Below are 19,124 nucleotides of genomic sequence, written 5' to 3'. Positions count from 1 at the left end.
CAAACCAACTGTAGTTGCTATGTAGGGTTATTTGTTTCTAAGGCAACAGCGTATATCTAAGTACTAATGGCCTGTCCTTTTGCCAGGCAACAAGCAGCCTTGTGATGCAACTGCACCTGTCTCGGCTACGCGTTACTATGGAGATGCTCCAGTTGCTATGGCTACCATCACGCTAATCGCCTAGCAAAGGCAGACATACAGCAGTCTTCCCCGAGAGCCCAGCTGTTTCTCCACGTCTCTTGCAGAAGACTGATTGTCTAGGGCCTGTGATGGAATGCTTCTCAACTAAGATGCACAAGAACTTCATTAATGAGGTTTCAGAGGATCACTTGCAGATCCCCTCTGCAGAGCAAACACCAGGCAAGGGAAAGAATCTGCAAAGAAGTGGACTATAAAATCACTGAAATCTACGAATCCATGCCATCCCTCACTGACATAAACTTGTAGCCCAAGGATAAGGTCTCTCAACTGGGTGGTTAGAATAGAAACACTTCTTTCCATTTAAAAAAGAAAAAAAAAATTTTTCCAGGAGTGAGGAATATATTTACAACCCTAGCACTATGTGAGATAAAATCAATTTTAAAATTTGTATCTCTGTCATGTGGTTATTTTTTTGGGAATCTAACATTAACACCTTTATTTTATTTTATTTAATTTATTTATTTATCTATTTTTAGGGACAGGCTTCCTACTCTCCCTTCCAATTACATCTTTGTAAAAATGGCACCGTGACCTCACGGTCTCAACCCAAATGGGCATGTGAGGGGGAATGAAAGTCTCCATTGTTGTCTGCTGTTCTCCTTGAAGAGGCAAACACCAAGTAACCACAACAAAATGATCACTCTGGAGCACCGTCTACATGGAGACCAGAATGACAACAATCAAGTGAGCCTTTCGGCGAACACCTGTAGACGCTCTCAGTCAGAGGCTGGGAAGACCGAAGCGCTTACCTGACTCATTCCTGTACTTCTATCCCAACAAACCGTGACGCATGGAGATGTTAAAGCTGTCAACTTTTCTTGGTAAATGTTTCTACCCAGGAAGACAGTATTTCGCCCACCGTGAAGCCTTCTAAGCACGTTCCTCCGAAGCAGCAAGAAGCGGTAAGGTTTGCAGGAAATACAACACTGGGTATGCCTCCAATAATACTTCATTTCTTTCTCATTTACCTACAGTTATTTTTCATATCATACAGCCTATTAAATTAGTTTCAGTGCCTGTCTCCACCAAAATAATGCGACTTCAGTGGACCAAAAAAAAAAAAAAAAGAAGTCTGAATTGCTTACCTTTGATATGCCTGAGGAGAGGCAGGAGGTGTATTGAACACGTGTGAGTATGGGTGGTAAGGTGTCTTTTTCAAAGCCTGAATTAGATTTTGTCTATACTCTGGGTCTATGCACCACAATGACCCTTTCCCAATGCTCTGCAAAGAAAATGAAAACATAAAAATGATTAATAAAGCAACATTCAGTATTCTGCAGTAAGTAGATGAATAGCAATTACCACAGTTACTTATTTTTAAAAGCCTCTCATTTACTTGTCATTGTTGGCCAGCCAGAAATATGTAATATTGGACACAGACCGGACGGCACCATAAAATGCACTTCGGTCTTACCTGGATTAAGTGTGGCAGACGAAATGAGCCTGCTATTCCCAGGGGATGCTGGTACAATAATATTGTAATTTTCATAGGCTGACGGCCCCCAAACTCAGATTCCTTTATTATTTTTCAGTATCGACTCTGAAGGACATATGTATCCCCCCTTCTAAAAAACGCATTTTAAATTTGTCAGATTTCAAATGTGGAAAGAAAAAGAGGGCAGGGTACCCCCAAACTCCCGTTGCCGCTGTAAAACATTCAAGAGTTGTGTCTTTAAACCATCTTATTTCGGCACCACTTTGCAAAAAAACGGAAAGTAATCCACTTGTTTTTTCCTACTTACTCACAAAGAATGACATTTAAGCTTCAAATGGAATTCTGTAATTACCTTCCCCAAGAAACAAAAGAAATCAGGCAGCAGCGGGGGTGGGGGGGGTGGAGGGACCTAAGCCAGAAGCCAGGATTTATTTTCTGGATGCGGAAGTTCACAGTATTCCGCCCCAGGCCTAAAGGAATTGGATGTTTAGAAGTCAAACTTAAAAATGCAAATTTTCTAAAACTGGTTCCATGGAAAGAGTTGCTTCTGAGGCCCACTTTTGGTCTGTGGACCGCATTTTTATTTAAAATAAAAAAAAAAGTCAGTCCTTCCTGTGAGGCCCACTGACCTGGCAGCAGGCCAATGGGCAGTCACTATTCTGCCCGCACGCTTTCAAGTGACCGAATGTACCCAAGCTGTTTGATAAGGTCGTTTGTAAATATTTACTGATTTGGAGAGAAAAGAAGTCAAATTACATAAACCCGCACCCACCCCATGCTTGCAGCCAAGGGACTGACTCTCTCTTTTCAGAACTATTGTAGGACAGGAATATTGAGAAAGCAAACAAGAAAACCGTTTAACTCTTAGAGGGGGGGTAAAATAAACTCCCAAGAAAATCCCTTAGAAGGAAAACAAAACAAAAAAATAAATAAGTTATTCCTAAAATCTTTAAAGAGGCTTTTAAAAATTTGTATTTCAGTCATGAGTTCACCCAGTAGTTTACTTACAAACTGATTCACAGAACCCATTAACATTCTTCACTGTCACAACATCAGTGAGCGCCAGAACCCAAATTAACTCTTTCTGGTGCCCTGAGTAGAGAGAATTGCTCCAAAAGCCAAGTTCAGTGTCTGGGGCCTCTGAAGCACCCCAGCCTCCACCCCCAGGGCGCACAGGCCTGAGCCCAAACACAGCTCCCAGTCAGGCCGACCTGCCTAAGCAGAGCACCAACGTTCCAGTTTAACCATCTGGATGTGTAAAGACGTGAAAAATGTCAACTTTGAAAAATTCAATGTCCTTATGTGGCCTTTCCTTTCATGCATACATTTTCAAGCCCGGAATAGTGGAGGGGCACCGATGAGACACTCCCAGTAAAGCAGGCAGGCCACCGAATGAGCGGCGGGGACCCACTGGTTCCTTCCTCTGGGAAGTAGATGCAAAGCACATTTTCTAGAAGAGGTGTGGGGGAGGGGGGGGGAGACCAGCAACGACCAAATTCAGGTAACGTGAAACAAACCACAAAAGCTGGTACTCCTTGGTGTGTGTGTGTCGGGGCGGCGGGGGGGGGGGGGGGGTCCTGGCCTGACTCCACCAAAGGTTCCCCGTGGAGCCTTTCAGATCTACTTGAACACAAGGCCCCTAACCAGCTACCTGGAGGGCCAGGGCCCACAAGCCACCCAAACACTTCTGCAAGATTATCTCAGTTCTGGGAACCTAAGGGCTTTGTTTTCAAGGTGGCTTTCAGGGTGGGGCTGTTTAATCTTACAGGGAATAAAAATAGGACAAAGACAGGAAGGACAATTGACCCTCTTAGGCAAATTAACAGTAAGACAAGAATGTGGTTTCTCCTAAGCCTGGCCTAAGTATCTTTATTATACTACATCCACTATTTACGAACGAAGTGGGAAAAAAACCCACAATTGGGGGGATGGGTTGGTAACCGATGCAGGTGCAAGAGGCAGGGGTAGGGGTTACAGTAAGAACCAGGAATTCTGGAGCCATCAAGATGTTTCCTGTGTGGTCCTGGGCAAATCATGGTCCCCAGAAAGTCTTGGCTTCCTCGTTGGCAAAATAAAGACCCCCTAAGGGATGGGTGTGGGGCCCCAGCAAAGGCACGATGTCACAGGCCTACCCATACTCAAGAAATGGTGGATCAAGTCATGAACCTCTCCTTTCTGACAGAAGAAAGGGAGCAAAGCTGGCTATCCAATGCCTTTCACTAAATCAAATCTGAGGGGCGCCTGGGTGGCTCAGTCAGTTAAGTGTCTGACGGTTAAGTGTCTGACTCTTGATTTCAGCTCAGGTCATGATCTTGGGGTTGTGGGATGGAGTTCAGCGTAGGGCTCATGTGCTGGGCATGGTTTCTGCTTGGAATTCTCTCTCTCCCTCTCTCTCTGCCCCACCCCCTAAAAAATAAATAAAACAAAATCTTTAAAAACCAATCAATCAATCAAATCTGATTTTCCCAAGGCCGTCCATCATAAAAGAAACACCAAGTTTGGAGAGTGACAGTGGGAGGAGCCGCCAGCAAACTCACAGGTACTGTTGGTCCTGGGGAGCTTTTCTACTTTCTACGACACCCGCTTTATTTCCACGCGTACCCCCGTCCTCCCCCCGCGCCCAGCTCACTCCATGTGCTCACCACCGTAACTCCTCCCGTGCCACTTCCAACTCACAGCAGCCTCGCCACTCGCTGCTCCAAGTTTTCTTTCGCCCAGGCCTTCATGCAGTGATCATCAAGCCGAGGTTCAATTTCAAACTGGTCAGCACATATTTACAATAGCCAGTCACTGCAGACATTTGCCCAGGCTTCGGGTCATAATGATTCCCACCTTGATCAGTTCTGCATTTCATCGGGAGAGAGATCTGGAACTGCTGATAGGTTTTTGCAGACCAGACACGAATTTCAAAATCTCATACTTAGGGGCGCCTGGGTGGCTCCATCAGTTAGGCGGCTGCCTTTGGCTCAGGTCATGATCTCAGGGTCCTGGGATCGAGTCCCGCCTCGGGCTCCCTGCTCAGCAGGAAGTCTGCTTCTCCCTCTCCCTCTGCCCCTATCCCGCCTGCACTCTCTCGTACGCTCTCTCTCAAATAAATAAAATCTTAAAAAAAAAAAAAAACATAAAAAAACCTGATACTTAGAATTTCCAAAGAGACACACAAAAGCATCTTCAGGACACAGCCACGGGGACACGGTCATCTGCCTACCCCCTCCAATGACCATACAGAACTTGAAAGGAACAAAAAGAGCCTGGCCACTGCATCTCATCTGCAAGTGTCCTCCTCGGTTTCAATGGAATAGCAGAGAAGAGTAAAAAGGCCAACTTGAAAAAAATTTTAATGGAAATATGCACAAAGAGAATACTCAAGTTCCTTAGGACAGGAAAAATTACATTTAATGCCCCTCACCAGGGAAAGGCAGCTGTAATTTGATTATAGTTGTGTAATAAATTTATAGAGTCAGGGCTTTTATAGAAATTTCTGCATCTCATCTGAAGAACAGGGATTTTTTTTTTCCCGTGACAACTGTGGGGGCCATGCATCATTAAATGTTTACGAATTCAAAATAATAAGGAAAGAAAGATCTTCATTCAGAGACACATTTCTGTGTATAGATATTGTTGAAGATGACACGTATACATATACATGTATATAAAGATGGAAATGTGTCTCTGAAGATCTTTCACACACACACACATATAGCTTGAAAAAAACAATGGGAAAAGGAGAGGAATAAGAGAAATAAATTGAGTAAGAACATATGGATGAGGCCAAGTTTTGTGTTTTAATTAAAAAGCACCTGGAGAATAATAGACAGCTCCTTGTTAGCAATAAAAAACATCAGTACACAAGAGGAAGCCTACATTGTAGAAAGAACTGATTAGTCGGAAAGGTTAAAAAAACCGGAGATAAAACAACTAAATTAAGTCTTAAATCTAACTTGTAACGATAACATTTTTTCCTGAGACGGTTCTAGCACGTGAATCTCTCCCGTCCCCGCACGCAGCACCTCCTCCATCAGCCTGCCGTAGGTAGGGGTCTTCGCTGGGGGGCTCTGCATTAGGTTTGTGAATTCCTGAGGATGAGTACCAAATTTTAAAGATGACTTTCAAACTGTGGGCTATCACGTTAATGGGTCATGAAATCAAAGTCACAAGGCACAGCCAGCACGGTTTTCGTGGAACAGAACAGAATCACATAGACCAGAACACACAACATTGTACTGGAGTGGCATTTTGTGAATGTGCGTGTGTGTGTACACATGTATGTGGGTGCATACTGGATCACAAGGAAACATACACTCTGTATGTGCATTCTGGGTCAAGGACGTGTGGTACATGCTAGGTCTAGGACAATGGTTTCCTCCCCCTCTCCCACCCCCCCCGCCCCGCCCCATCACTTCTGAGGGATAAAGCCCATTTCCAGCAGTAAGGGAAGACTCATCATGATACCCCATGCTGGGGGAACGGGGCTGATGAGGCAGAACCCAGGTCAAAATGGAGTGGAGAGCTGGGTATGTGTTCCTGGTGCATCATCTGAAATGATTCTTCTCGATGTTTCTGATCTGCCATTTCTGAGGGTGCTTCCAACACCACCTACCCTTGTTCACTCCCTCCTCCATATGGTCCCCGCGACATGCCAGGCACCATGGGGGTGACGCTAGTAAATACAAACCAATACAAAAAGGCGCTGCTCTCTTGAAGCTCGGATTCTAGAGGGGGAAGAAGACAGCAAGTAAGTAAGCAAAGAAATAAATAAGCAAGATCCTACAGACTGGAATGCCTGCCATGAAGGAAAACAATGATTCATGAGTTAGAAGGCAGGGACCCGCCGCCATAGGAATAAATGGTTTGGAAGCGGCAAGAAGACCTGCAGAGGTCCGTTACGAGCTGATGCCACAGTCCAGGCTTGAGGTGACCAAGTGGCAGCAGGAAGAGGAGGAAGAAGGGCAGCTTTAGGATGTATTCTGAACCAACTGGACCTGGCAATGGATTGGGAGTGACAGGTAAAGAAGAAAGATGAAGAATGGTTTGGTTTGAGCAACTAACTAGGTCAAAGACTGGGGGGTGGTGGAGGGAGTCCAGTGCTCATCTGAACATATAACCTTCAAGATATCTATGAATTAAGAACCGCTGATCAAGGTACTTGAACGACCTTCCTGGACATATGCCCCCTCTTCCCTCCACTGTAGGCTTCCTGACCCCCACCTTTATAGCAGAAGCTCAGGGATGCAGAAAGGTGGATCTAAGGTGGGCCGGTTTAACATCAACTGATTCTTCAACAGCTGGGGTTGGTCAACCTCTTCTTAAATGAATATTTTATTCATGGAGGGCAATGCGGTCTTTGTTGACCTTCCACAGGCATGAAGGACAGGCATGCTGTGCTTCCAGAATACCTGATTTACAAAAAACACAGCCCATTGTTAGCTGCCCCCCACCCCACAGCTCGATAACTTGAACCTGGGGTTCGGACTCAAAGCTCTTGCAGTTCTGGGAACCTAAAACCAGGTAGGGGGTCTTCAGGGGCTAAGAGAGTTGGGCTGGTCCTGTCGGATTGGGGAGGGGGTACTGATGATGACCTAAGTGCTTCAAGGCATTAAAGGGGGATGAGCGGGGGACGGAAGAGGAGAAGGTACAGATGGGATAAGTAAGCCCATCAGTATTAAGAATACATAATCTTTGAGCTGCACCTCACTAGGTAGGTCTCTGGGTCTCAGTTTTCTCCTCTATAAATTAGGTGGTCAGACTAAATCATACCACAGACTAAATCAAACCATATGCTTTGGGAGAATGTGTTGCTATAGATTTGTTAAGGTATGTGGGCCTTCATTTCTCCATCTCCTTCTCAGTGTCCCACTCACTGTGCATCAAAAGACACTTGTAGCTTTTACAGATTGGCGGGGGGTGGGGGGGGTGTTGACATTTTTCATCAAGTTGCCATTCTAACCCAACATACAGAAAGTTTTCCCAGGATCTGGAGGGCGGGCTTAAAATCTTCTGGAAAGAGCTCCTCCTACAGGCCCTCACCGCCTTCCCGCCTTCCCGCCTTCCCGCCTCCTGCCCCAGCGGGCTCCTCCTCTACTCAGGAGCTGGCTCCTGCTCAGGCTCCCCAGGGTCAAGTTGACCTAAAGGAAGGAGAAAGGGAGGGCAGCAGGGAGGGCTGGGGGCTGGGGGAGGGGCCGGCAGGTGCTGATACCCCCATGGTGGCAGGTTCCCTCCTTCCCCAGAAAACCCATCCTCAGCCCCTAGACCAGGCTGAATCGGAACTTCCAAGAGGTCACAAACCCGCTCCAACTTCCCTGGGCCTAACAAAAGAATGCCCCTTGGGTCTCGTTCTGAAGCAGGTCATTTAACACTTGTTGCCATGACACACCATGACATAGAGACAGGATCCACTTTTTCAGGCACAGGACCTCCAGAGGAAGACAAACAATAAGCAACTCTGAAAGACTGCACAAGCTGACCAAAGGGCTACGGGACAACAGAGGACAGAGATGAGCTGTGGAGGGGAGGAAGGTGTTAACACTGTACACACACACACACACACACACACACACACACACACACGCACGCACATGCGGTCCTCAGCCAGCCCCTCCTCCCCCCGGCTGGAACATGCAACCTCTTAGGGACAGTTCTCACCAGCCCCCTCCCCTTCCCTCCAAGCCCCCCAACCCCACCCCAGTCTCGCTCCCTTGCGTTTGCACTCCCCGGGCCTATCAAGATGGTGAAGGGCAAATAACGCCCATGTGCCCATGAGAGGCGCCAGACGCAATGCCAGGGCTTTCCTGGGGAACGTTCCAGAATGCATCCCACATGTGGCTCCCAAGCAACAAAGGGCTCGACCTACGTGGTTCTGGTCTACACGACTACCCTGCTGTGTTACTGGAAATAAACCACTTCTCTTAGACTGGCAGCCTCTTCACCTCTGTATTGGACGTAATACTATCTTTTCTGAGTCATGTCAGGCTTACATGTGGTCACGCACAGAATGTACCTAACACTGTACCCAGCACGTAAAAGGTGTTTAATCAATTCAGTTCTCCTCTCTGTGAAAGGAAGTCACAGGAGAAGCTGGGAAATACTAGAAAAAGAGAGAGAGAGAGAGAGAACAGAGAAAAGTTATGCTTATGCTAACAAATGACAATGACCTTGTACCCCACCCAAATGCTTGGCAAGTGAGTGATTCCTAAAGGCCCCTTTTGTTCTAAAATTCTGTCATTTATAATGTAAAGACATCAAGGGGGATTTCTGAATTTTAAATATTAAGAAAATGATCTGAGGAAGTAGCCAAGTACATGAAAGAGAGAGAGAAGGAGAAAGAACAAAACTGATCATAAAGAATTTTTATCTAGATAGATCATTGTTCATTCCCCGCAACAAAACAGACAATTACTCCAGAAGAAAGATTTTAAAGAAAGAAGTCACATCAGACACCTGGATTTCCCTAACAACTTTGCAGTGTGGCCCTGTTTTTAATGCCACACTATGCTCTCCCCATTCCTCTCTCTCCTTTTTTTTCCCCCAAAAGAAGGAGGGATGAAAAAAGAGAAATTACACCCCTGGTCCAGACAGAAGTTTCACTCAAGTCCCCAGCCCATGTGCCTGCCTCAGTCTCTCTCCATCCTGGGGAGGGGCCCCTGCAGGCAGGGAGGACCCTGCCAGCCCTCTAGCATCGGAAGCTGGAAACAGAGCCCCTGTTAATCACAGCCGCTGAACAAGGTGTCCTCTGAATATCAGATACGAAATCACCCCCAATTCTCCAACTGTCTTGCTATTATTTTATAGACATGTTCCAAAAGATGGAAATGATTAAGACGTCACTTGCACAATATTTAGAGATGTGAGCTGTGTGGTAGGGTTCTAGCGCCCCACAGCTCTGTCAGGGGTGCACCTCGGCTATCTCGTAACACCCCCTTCCTTCATGAGCATCCACGGATGAGGGGCAAGGGAATGCAGCAGGGACAGGTGGGCAAGCACTGGTTGTAGGCACAGGGTAAATGCTTCATCTGCAGTGGAGACGCTGAGCAGTCTCCGTGCGTCTTAGTCACTGCAGGAAAATCAATCCCGTCCTTGCATTCACACCAAAATAAAACCAAAATCAACCCAAGATTTGCCTTAAAACCAAATTAATCTCTAGGAAAAACCAGGTGTGGCGAAGGGGGTGGACACTGCTACAGGAAACCCGTTCATCAGAGTTTCTCAGGACTCCGCTTTGCAGGAATCTGTCCTCAGTTCCTTCGCGACTTGGGCATTTGCTATTTGATGCAGTCGTTTGCTCTCCTGCCCTCCACCACCCATCAGTCCGGTTTCACTGGGGCGGCGCTGGGGACAAACCTGGAGCGTGTCCACCCACAAAGGCGGGCAGAGCCAGCAAGTGTCTGGGTTGAAATGAGTTATTTCTCGTACTCTCCTGACTGCCGTTTACCAACTGCCAAACGCAGGCAGGAGCTAGTGCACTAACATCAATCAAAAATAAAATGATCACCAAACATTTGAAATATATTTACAGATAGATACTGTCAAACTCTACACTGGCGATCTCTAGTAAAGAAAAGGGAACACGCACACCCAGAACACTCCCACCCCCCCCCCCCCGTGCTCTATATCAGAAAGCCAAACAATTGGCAGCTGCAAAATCACCGCTTTTATCCAACTAAATCTTGGGATTCTTCCAAATTCGTTTCACCCATCTAGATGTGCTTTGGGGACGGTTAGAAGATAAAGGTTAACTATTCTCCTGGACCTGAAAGCTCACCATGTTACCTGGGCAGGCTGAGAAGGAGTATGGGCACAGAGAAGTTTCAAAAACTTTCAAGCACTTATAAAACACACAGGAAGTGTAAGAAGCTGGTTTTTTATACACTTTAATGACAGCCAGCCTATAGCACTTCAAAGAGGTGAATTCAAATGAATTCCAGATACTGTGTGCTCTTCCTGACACACACAATATATGGATAAGTAAATTCTTCATGACCGTCTAACTGCTAACAACTTTATTATAGAAACAAAGATATGCAAATGTAGGTTTTGTCATCTAATATGAAACAAAGTACACTGATGTGATAAAGCTGTCCAAGATGTAGATATATTCCTTTTTATAATTTTTTAATAACAGTTGTTCGTATCGTACCCGCAATCTTAAAATAAAAATTGCATAAGCAAATTACAAAGAGGACACATGGTAGAATAAAAGACATATATAAGATTGCCTTTTCACTTTTTTAAGTTTGAAAGGCAAACTTTATCTATTAAAGCGAACAGACACCAAGGGAGGTAAATTTACCCTTTATCGCATTGACAGAAATAGAAACTCAGTTATTTTAAAAGTTCAAGACTCAGGGGCTCCTGGGTGGCTCAGTCAGTTGAGCGTCACACTCTTGATTTTGGCTCATGATCTCAAGGTTGTGGGATGGAGCCCCATGTCAGGCTCCAGGCTCTGCACTCAGTGAGTGCAGAGTCTGCTTGTTCTTTTCCCTCTGCTGCTCCCTCCCCAGCTCTCTCTAAAATAAATAAATAAAATCTTAAAAAAAAAAAAGTTCAAGACCCAGTAAAGGACTTTTATCAACAGACAGTTTGAAGTGCGGAGGGGAAAGATGACAGCCAATTCTAGTTTGGGGGTGAGCCTGCACTCTTTCCAGTACCTCTACTTTCTTTAAAGTGATTCAGATGCTGCAAATGATAACTGACACAATAAAGTTTTATGGAGAGTAATAAAGGCACATGTGCGTCTGACAGACAGAGACACCCTCGGCTGGATTACATCTGGCCCACCTCGTGCCACTTTATCTGTTCGTTGTCAGTAGTTACTCATCTATTTTTAAATGTTCCAGTATGATCTTATCTAATTGGCACATATAATTTGATCACCTTACTTCCGTAACTAAAAGTTGTTGAATGTACCTGGCTAGGTAAAAGTTACAGTTACTGCGGGGGGGGGGGGGGGGGGGGTACTGGGTTTGAACTTGACAGTGATGACCTTTTATTTAAAAAAAAAAATCATAAAAACCCTCTCTCTCAGGAAAACAGGCTCCCTGGGTTACTGGTTTGTTCGTTATGTTTGCTTTGTAAGGGGTGGTCACTGGCCACGGGCCCAACCCTTCACCAGTCTCTCTCATGGTCCACACAAGCGGCCTGTGCTGGGGTTCGGAGGCTGGGAATCCAGCTTTTGGCTGCAGCATCTTGCTACAACCAACTCGGCCCCCTTGGAGGGAGAGATTGCCTTTCCAGCACCTTTCAATTTCCGCACGACTATAGCAGCAGAAGCAATCCTTTTCGACAAATGGTGTCTGCGCACAGCCTGACGTGGTAACGTCTGCAGCAGACACAAATGTGAAACCAGCCCCGACCCAGGTGGGAGAAGTGACAAGGAGCAAATGACACTGTAGGCACTAGTCAAGATCGGGACGGAGCCTTCAGGAGTAGAGGGCAAGGCCAAATTTGTTGGGGGTGGGGGAGGGGTGTCAGGAAACCCGCGGGTAAGAAGAGGTAAATCCAGAATTCCAAAGGAACTGAGGCTTCCCAGCGCCCTGCCGGGAGAATGAACAAATCCTGTGATCGGCACTAAGGGAAACATTTAAGGGAACAGAATCTACCCCAAAAGACAAGCTGACCTGGACCCTAGGAACCATGTGAAACCACATGAAAACGGTGGCGAAGGCTGAGCGACCTGACCCGCAGCTGCCTAGAGCCAGGGCACAAGGGTGTCTAAACCCTCCCCCTTGGCCTCACACAGACTGTCCTCGAGGCCAATTTCAGAGTCCTGCCAAGGCAAATCACATTGGTCCTTCCTGACATCTGTGTTCCTGTGAGGTTCCACAGAAGGTGGGGGTGGCCCACCTCCGTATCTGCATAGCTACGCAAATCGCAGCGTTTCGGTGATACTCCGACGTGTGTCACCTGGAGGGGCCCTGCTCATTCTGGGGATTCATGGGGGCTACCAGCACAGTGATCCCCCCAAGAATGGTACAGGGCCATAAGGGCACCTGTGTCTGCACACTTCTCAGCCTGCCTGAGAACTCACTACAACCTGAGGCACAGGACACAAAAAATAGCCCTCCAGAGACTGAACCAGAAGCTCATCAGGTTAATAACTGACACATTACACAAGGCAACATGATAGCAAATGAGAGAGAAAGTCGGCCAAGGGTTAGGAGTTACCCGATTACGTGGCATAAGGGGAAAATCTGCGGTTTAACAAACACTTTACATGGCACGTTTCATTGGAGAGTGTAAAAGAGTACTTTTACACTCTCTGACCACCATTTCATGAGTCCTGAAAGGGATCTCAGTAAGGGCACCTGTAGCCAGTATTCTGGACCTCCCCACTGGCAGGGGGAAGGAGGGGGTCTGAAAGCTAGGTGCCCTGACACCAGTCTCAGACCATGCCACAATGATCCGTTAAGGTTCCCCAAAACAGCCAGCTCTTGATTAACCATGGAAATTTTACACACAAAAAAATTTAATTCACCCAGTATACTGCTGAGTCACTTGGCCTAAATATCAGTCCAACCTGAAACTCGGGGTACCCCCGAACATCTGAGTAGTGGTGGTGATGGTAGTGGTAGGAGCAACAGGAACAACCATGAACGTTAACTGACAACTGAACAGGTGCCAAGCTCTATCCCAAGCATTTTTCGTGCATATTTAATTCTCCCAACAACCCTAGAATGGAGGGAGCGGTAGAACCCTACAGGTAAGGAAGTTAAGGTTCAGACAGGTTAACTAACTTGCCTCGGGTCAAATGCAAGCAGTCTGACTCAGGAACCTATACGCCTCCCCACCAAAAGGAGAGTCTGCTACAAACATCACCTCGTACGTAGACAGTTGCAATAAAACCCTATCACACGTTCCTAAGTGAAGCCAAATGAACTGGGGATCATCTACTGTAGTAAGTAATATACATCCTTTAATAGGAGTGCACACACACAAATGCTTTCTGATACACACACATTTGAATCATTCACGTCAGATGAGAAATAAAGTCAAAAGTTACCAGTCCTATTATTATGACTTTATATTTGTGTTGTTGGTACGTGACCATCAGCAGACAAAACACCTTTCCGTTTGTATAGCAAATTTCAAAAACAATCAATCACTCAGATGGCCCTGAACAACTCCATGAAGGAATCTGAGATTAAGTCCGTTTATAGCCAAGAAAATAGGCTCCAAAAATACAGGGGCTGGACCCAGACCAGAATCAGCCAGGATTCATGCCTCAGTCCCCAGAGCTGCCTCCATCTTTCCACCAAACCATGACACCTCCATGAGAAAATCCAGCCTGCTGGCCATGTTTTCCAATCTGTGCATATGGTTCAGAGTTCCAACATCTGCACCAAGACCCACAGAATCCCACAAAGTGGGACCACTTGTGTATGTTTGTGCAAATGTTTACATCCCCTCCCCCAGGTGGGACCCAGGGTCTCTGAATTCACCTGGCAGGAAGGAGATTCTTAAAATCATGTGCTACTTTGGAGAAATTTTTGGAGGGAGTAAGGAGAGAAAGGGCTTTTGCTTTGGCAGACATATTCTAAAATGGATGAGAGGAAGCTAAGCTCCCTAACACTGTGTCACTGGAATCATCCACACACATCCAAGAGTGTGTTTGTTGCCAGAACAAACACAGCCCCAGATCACACTCAACTTCTGGGGTTGGGATCACATGGCCTGTGGGATCTACACACCACACTGAGGACGCGGTTTACATTTCTGATGAGTTATGTCCTTACAAGTACATATTATGTACACTGTCAGCAACCTTTCATTTATGTATTTTTTAACGTTATATTTATCAAACCCCATGGGGTTCGAACTCATGACCCTGACATCAAGAGTCGCATGCACGCTCTTCCGACTGAGCTGGCCAGGCGCTCTGTCATCAATCTTTTAAGACAACAGAAAGAAATGTTGTGCTTGGGGGGTTTCAACTGTGCAGCCTTTCCCCAAAACAACTACAAAACAGTGCACCTGCCTCGGGGGCACTTTCTACCCCCACGTGGCAGCCCCGAGGCCAGCTTCCAGCCTGCGGGGCATCCTGGATGGCAAGCTTACTCGGACACTTTCAGCTGTGCTGCACCCACGTGGGAGCCCCTAGGGGCCACCCTGCTCGCAGAGACGCTTCATACAGGCAAGGAGAGCGTGTGGGGACGCAGAGTGCTCTGGGTGGCCAGCTCTGCCTCCTGCATTCAAAGGTGGCCCCGTAAGGAAGGTGGGCTCTTCTTTGGGAGCGATCTCCCCTGATTTTGTACTGTCTTCCAGTGATGGGAAAGTAGTTATCAAATGCTGGAAACTGAAGTCTATCAGAACCTAGCTGAAACGGGTCTGGGACTCCATTTAGGTATTTTTGGTTTCTTTGTTTGTCTGGGTGTTTTAACTTAAAGAAAGATCCTTGGATGTTAAAATACTTTCCATAGTGATCCACCCAGTCACCAGTGGCCCTGCCGCTCTCAGGGACTGGCCAGGACTAAGCTCACGCATGCACTATAGGTTTTCAGGGCACGTGCTGGTCCTCCCCATCCTACATTCTGTCCCTCAGGGTGCTGGATGTACTCATCCACCCCAGGGCCCCTCACGCTGCTCCCGGTCCCAGGAGACCGACGTGCACACACACGGACAGGCTCCCCTGCCTACTGACTTCCGGTCTGGTCCCACCAAGTAAGAGAAGTGAAGGCTGGAAGGAGGAGGAGGGCAGGATGTACTCCCCTGGCTCCTAAGGCCACAGTCCCTACGGAGGGGCCCGTAACCCCAGCTCCTTTCTCCTCCAGGTCCAGGCACTTGCCCCTTTCCTTCCCGCCTCCAGAACTAGGGGGAAGGAAAGTTCCCTGGTGGAGCTAGCCATCGCCCCGCCCCCTGGGGGGGGGTTTGCCATGCACCCTCCTCACTGGTTCCTCATATATCCCTGTCCAGTGCTGCCAAACCAGCCCTTTATTAAATGCTCCTCAGTTACTTCGGTCAGAGTGTGCCAAGTGTCTCCTGCCAGGACGATGACTGGCAAAATGAAAACCAAAATCGATCACCCTAGAATTTCACTCTTGGAATCTACATGCCACAATATGCCCAAATCATAGAGGATGGGGGGGGCGCACCAACACTTCCCTGATAATTTACTATACTGTTTACCTTGAGAGACCAGAATTCGTCTTCCTAAAAGTGGAATAAGCTTTCAAACAAGAAAAGTCAATCACGGCATTCAAAAAGTATGTTGTTACTAAAAATATTCTCTGTAGATTTCCTTTAAAAGCGCACCGTCAGTGATGACTATTACATTTCAGTCACTTTAACTGTGCATCAAAATTGCAAATAGGACAACAGCGTCAGTAAAGTTTCCAGTTTTAGAACAGCCGAGTGAAACTATATCTTATCTAAGACACTTCAGAGTACACAGTAACTACATTCAATTATTATAACAATAACACAGAATCAAAATTTCTAAGAATTTAAGACCTAACATCCTGAAGACTATCAGTGTTTTGTACCAGGTCAAGTTGACCTGCAGGAAATCAAAACATAAACTGAAGTTTCAAATCTGAAAACTATGAGCTGTCTCATGGGGCGGAGGAGAGGGATCACCAACAAACCTACAAGATGCAAGAAAAAAAAAAACACTGATAACAAGCACTGACATTCTTTAATCACCAAGGAATCATTATCCACAATGTTAAAAACAAAACAGAAAAGGGATTTTAACAAATTAAATATAAATCATGTGTTACCCATATATATTTTTCAAAACACTGAAGTGTGTTTCACCCAGGGCTCCGTGAGGAACAAGTCTTTATGACTTCATCTCAAGCCAAATAATCATGTGAAAGCTCATCATGGCTTTACCAGAGATCTGGGTTCCAACAGCAGGGTGTTAGTTTGCTTTCCCAGAGCTCAGCCTGTTGCTACAGGTCCTAGAGTTACAGCACTTGAGAAATTTTGCAACAAGTAGGAAGGGAGGGAGCACGTAAACAATGTCTTTTTCTTGGGAAACCAGGAAGAGATTCAGGCACAACAGCCCCAGGCTTCTCCCTGTAGCTTTCCTACACGGCAAAGGTACAAGTTTACATTTATTTGTGAGATTATCTGATTAATATCTACCTCCCCCCTTGCTAATATGTAAACTCTATGAAGGTAGGGGCTATTCCCTTCTTTGCTCATGACCCCTTGCTAACAAAGACACGGGTATTCCCTCCTCGTCTACGCCATACCTTCGATGGTACGATGGAGAGTAAGGAGTTTGAGACTTCACTAAACATATTTTTTCATAGAATGTTGACTCTAGAACTAAGAAATGTTTTACTATTCAAAAGAAAAATTCAAACAAAAGGAGAACAATACAAATAAAAATCACGAGATATGACAATATGCCCGCTGGAATGGCTAAAATGAAAAACACTGACAATACTAAGCACTGGTCCAGATGTGAACCTACAGACTTGTGGGGACGGGTGTAACCTAGCACAGCCACTTTAGAAAACAGTCCGGCATTTTCGTATAAAATTACATATACGCTTATCACAGGAGTCTACGATCCCACACCTAGATATTTATTTACCCAAGAGAAATGAATTCATATATCCACACAAAGACTTGTACAAGAATGTTCAAAGCAGCTTTATTCATAATACCTAAAAACTGCAAAGTATCCAAAATCCACCAGCCACTGACTGGATAAACAAATCATTTCTCCATAAGATGGAACACTACTCAGCAATAAAAAGGAATGAATTATTGATACAAACAACATTTAGGATTCTCACAAACATTATGCTGAGTGAAAGAAGTCAGAAATAAAAGTATACTCATCTACGATTTCATTACTAGAAAATTCTAGAAAAGGTGAAACTGAGAAAGTACATCAGTGGTTGCGTGAGGATTCAGGTGGAGGGTGAGAAGACGGACCCAAAGGGGGCACAGGGAACTGTAGTGATGAAGATGTCCTGGTGGTCACTCCAGTAGCTGTTCACAAAGATGTATACATACTAGCATATGCTTTCAGTGCGGGCAGTTTATTATAAATTAAATTGTCCCTCAATAAAGTTGACTTCTTAAAAAAGAGCAAACTGTAAGTTTAAATTTTTTTAAAAAAAGCAAAAGAAAGGGGCTCCTGGGTGGTTCAGTGGGCTAAGTTTCTGCCTTTGGCTCAGGTCATGATCACCAGGAGTTGGGCTCCCTGCTAGCGGGGAGTCTGCTTTTCCCTCTGCTACTCCCACTCCTGCTCCCTCTCTCTCTCTCAAATAAATAAATAAAATCTTTATAATAAAAATTTTTTTTAAATTAAAAAGCAGGGCACCTGGATGACTCAGTCGTTAAATGTCTGCCTTCGGCTCAGGTCATGATCCCAGGGTCCTGGGAATCGGGCTCCCTGCTCAGCGGGGAGTCTGCTTCTCCCTCCCCCGCTCCCCCTGCTTGTGTTCCCTCTGTCGCTGTCTCTCTCAATGTCAAATAAATAAATAAAATCTTAAAAAAATAAAAAATAAAAAACAAGCAAAATAACCTAACTGGAGGATCAAGTCGGCAACATTAACTTTCACAGGGAAAAGGATTCTTTCACAGGGCTTTTGAACTCAATAGTGACTGCCCATTCTAGCGGAATGTATGCAAAAGACAAAATGAAATAGGAAGAAATACCACATTTCGATCTGACTTATATTAATAGTAACAATATAATTGTGACACTATTGTATGTATCTTGTAGAATAAAGCAAAAGGTGAACATGTTAATAGTATTCACAGTATCAGAAGCCAAGCAAAGAGCTATGAATACAAAATCAAAGATTTTAAGGAAAACCCCAATATTGTTAGATGTGGTTTGGAAATATCAATAAGCTTGTTATTCTATTTTTTCTTAGTTCTGTCCACTGAAAGCCCTGAAAGTAATAAGACCCCAGCCACAATGAACACACCAGCATCCAGGTTCGGTTCCTAAATACCATTCGCCTCTAAAAGGAATCAAGGCTTTTTGGGGAAAGGGATGAATCCGTGTCTGGAAATGGAAAATATAAGCTAAACCTATGACGTTTCGGTGCAAGAAAGCAAGAAGTGCCCAAAGACTAAAAGGGACACGTTCAAAGGACATGAAAGGCAGCCTGAAAGGGGTCATACTGGCCAAATTTGGGATAATTTAAGCATGAAAACAATGACTGTAATTGATTATAAAACACTGACTAAATAAAAACCTGAGTCCACAATGATATTCATAGAGATTTATTTGCCACCATTAGAGGCGATTATACACCAATCCTTTTCTCTACAAATCAGCCATTACAGTTCCTTTTTAAGAACTATACTGCCAACTAATGATAGAATTAGAAAAACCACCATTTTGCAACCCCCCCCCCAGTGAAATAATTCAGGCAAGAATCATCAATGGATATGCACACGGTGCCAAATTATCTCCCCCTAGATTACAGGTTAATTGCAAAGGGAAAAACATACCATGCGGTGAAGAGATCTGGCACCACCACCTTAGGCCAGTGTTCAAACTTAGCATCCCGAATAATGG

General features: G+C 45.4%; 1 protein-coding gene and 1 long non-coding RNA gene across 6 annotated transcripts in view; one reads left to right on the top strand and one right to left on the bottom strand.

Annotated features, from left to right (window-relative positions):
• The window catches only part of FOXN3 (forkhead box N3), a 279,851-nt gene that overhangs the window by 170,366 nt on the left and 90,361 nt on the right, over positions 1-19,124 (bottom strand). For all 5 annotated transcript variants that reach the window (XM_035727923.1, XM_027569629.2, XM_027569627.2 and 2 more), the window contains exon 3: positions 1,287-1,423. In XM_035727923.1, coding sequence (XP_035583816.1) covers positions 1,287-1,423 — 137 coding nt within the window. The remainder of the gene's footprint in view (positions 1-1,286; positions 1,424-19,124) is intronic.
• Positions 833-18,829, top strand: LOC113908927. Its single transcript, XR_003515643.2, has 3 exons — positions 833-1,103; positions 4,107-4,175; positions 18,472-18,829. It is a non-coding gene; the product is annotated as an uncharacterized LOC113908927 (long non-coding RNA).

This window comes from Zalophus californianus, chromosome 6 (genome assembly GCF_009762305.2).
Source record: "Zalophus californianus isolate mZalCal1 chromosome 6, mZalCal1.pri.v2, whole genome shotgun sequence".
In the NCBI taxonomy this organism is placed as follows: Eukaryota; Metazoa; Chordata; class Mammalia; order Carnivora; family Otariidae; genus Zalophus; species Zalophus californianus.
Note: the sequence above shows the minus strand (reverse complement) of the source record. Positions and strands in the feature narration are given on the sequence as shown.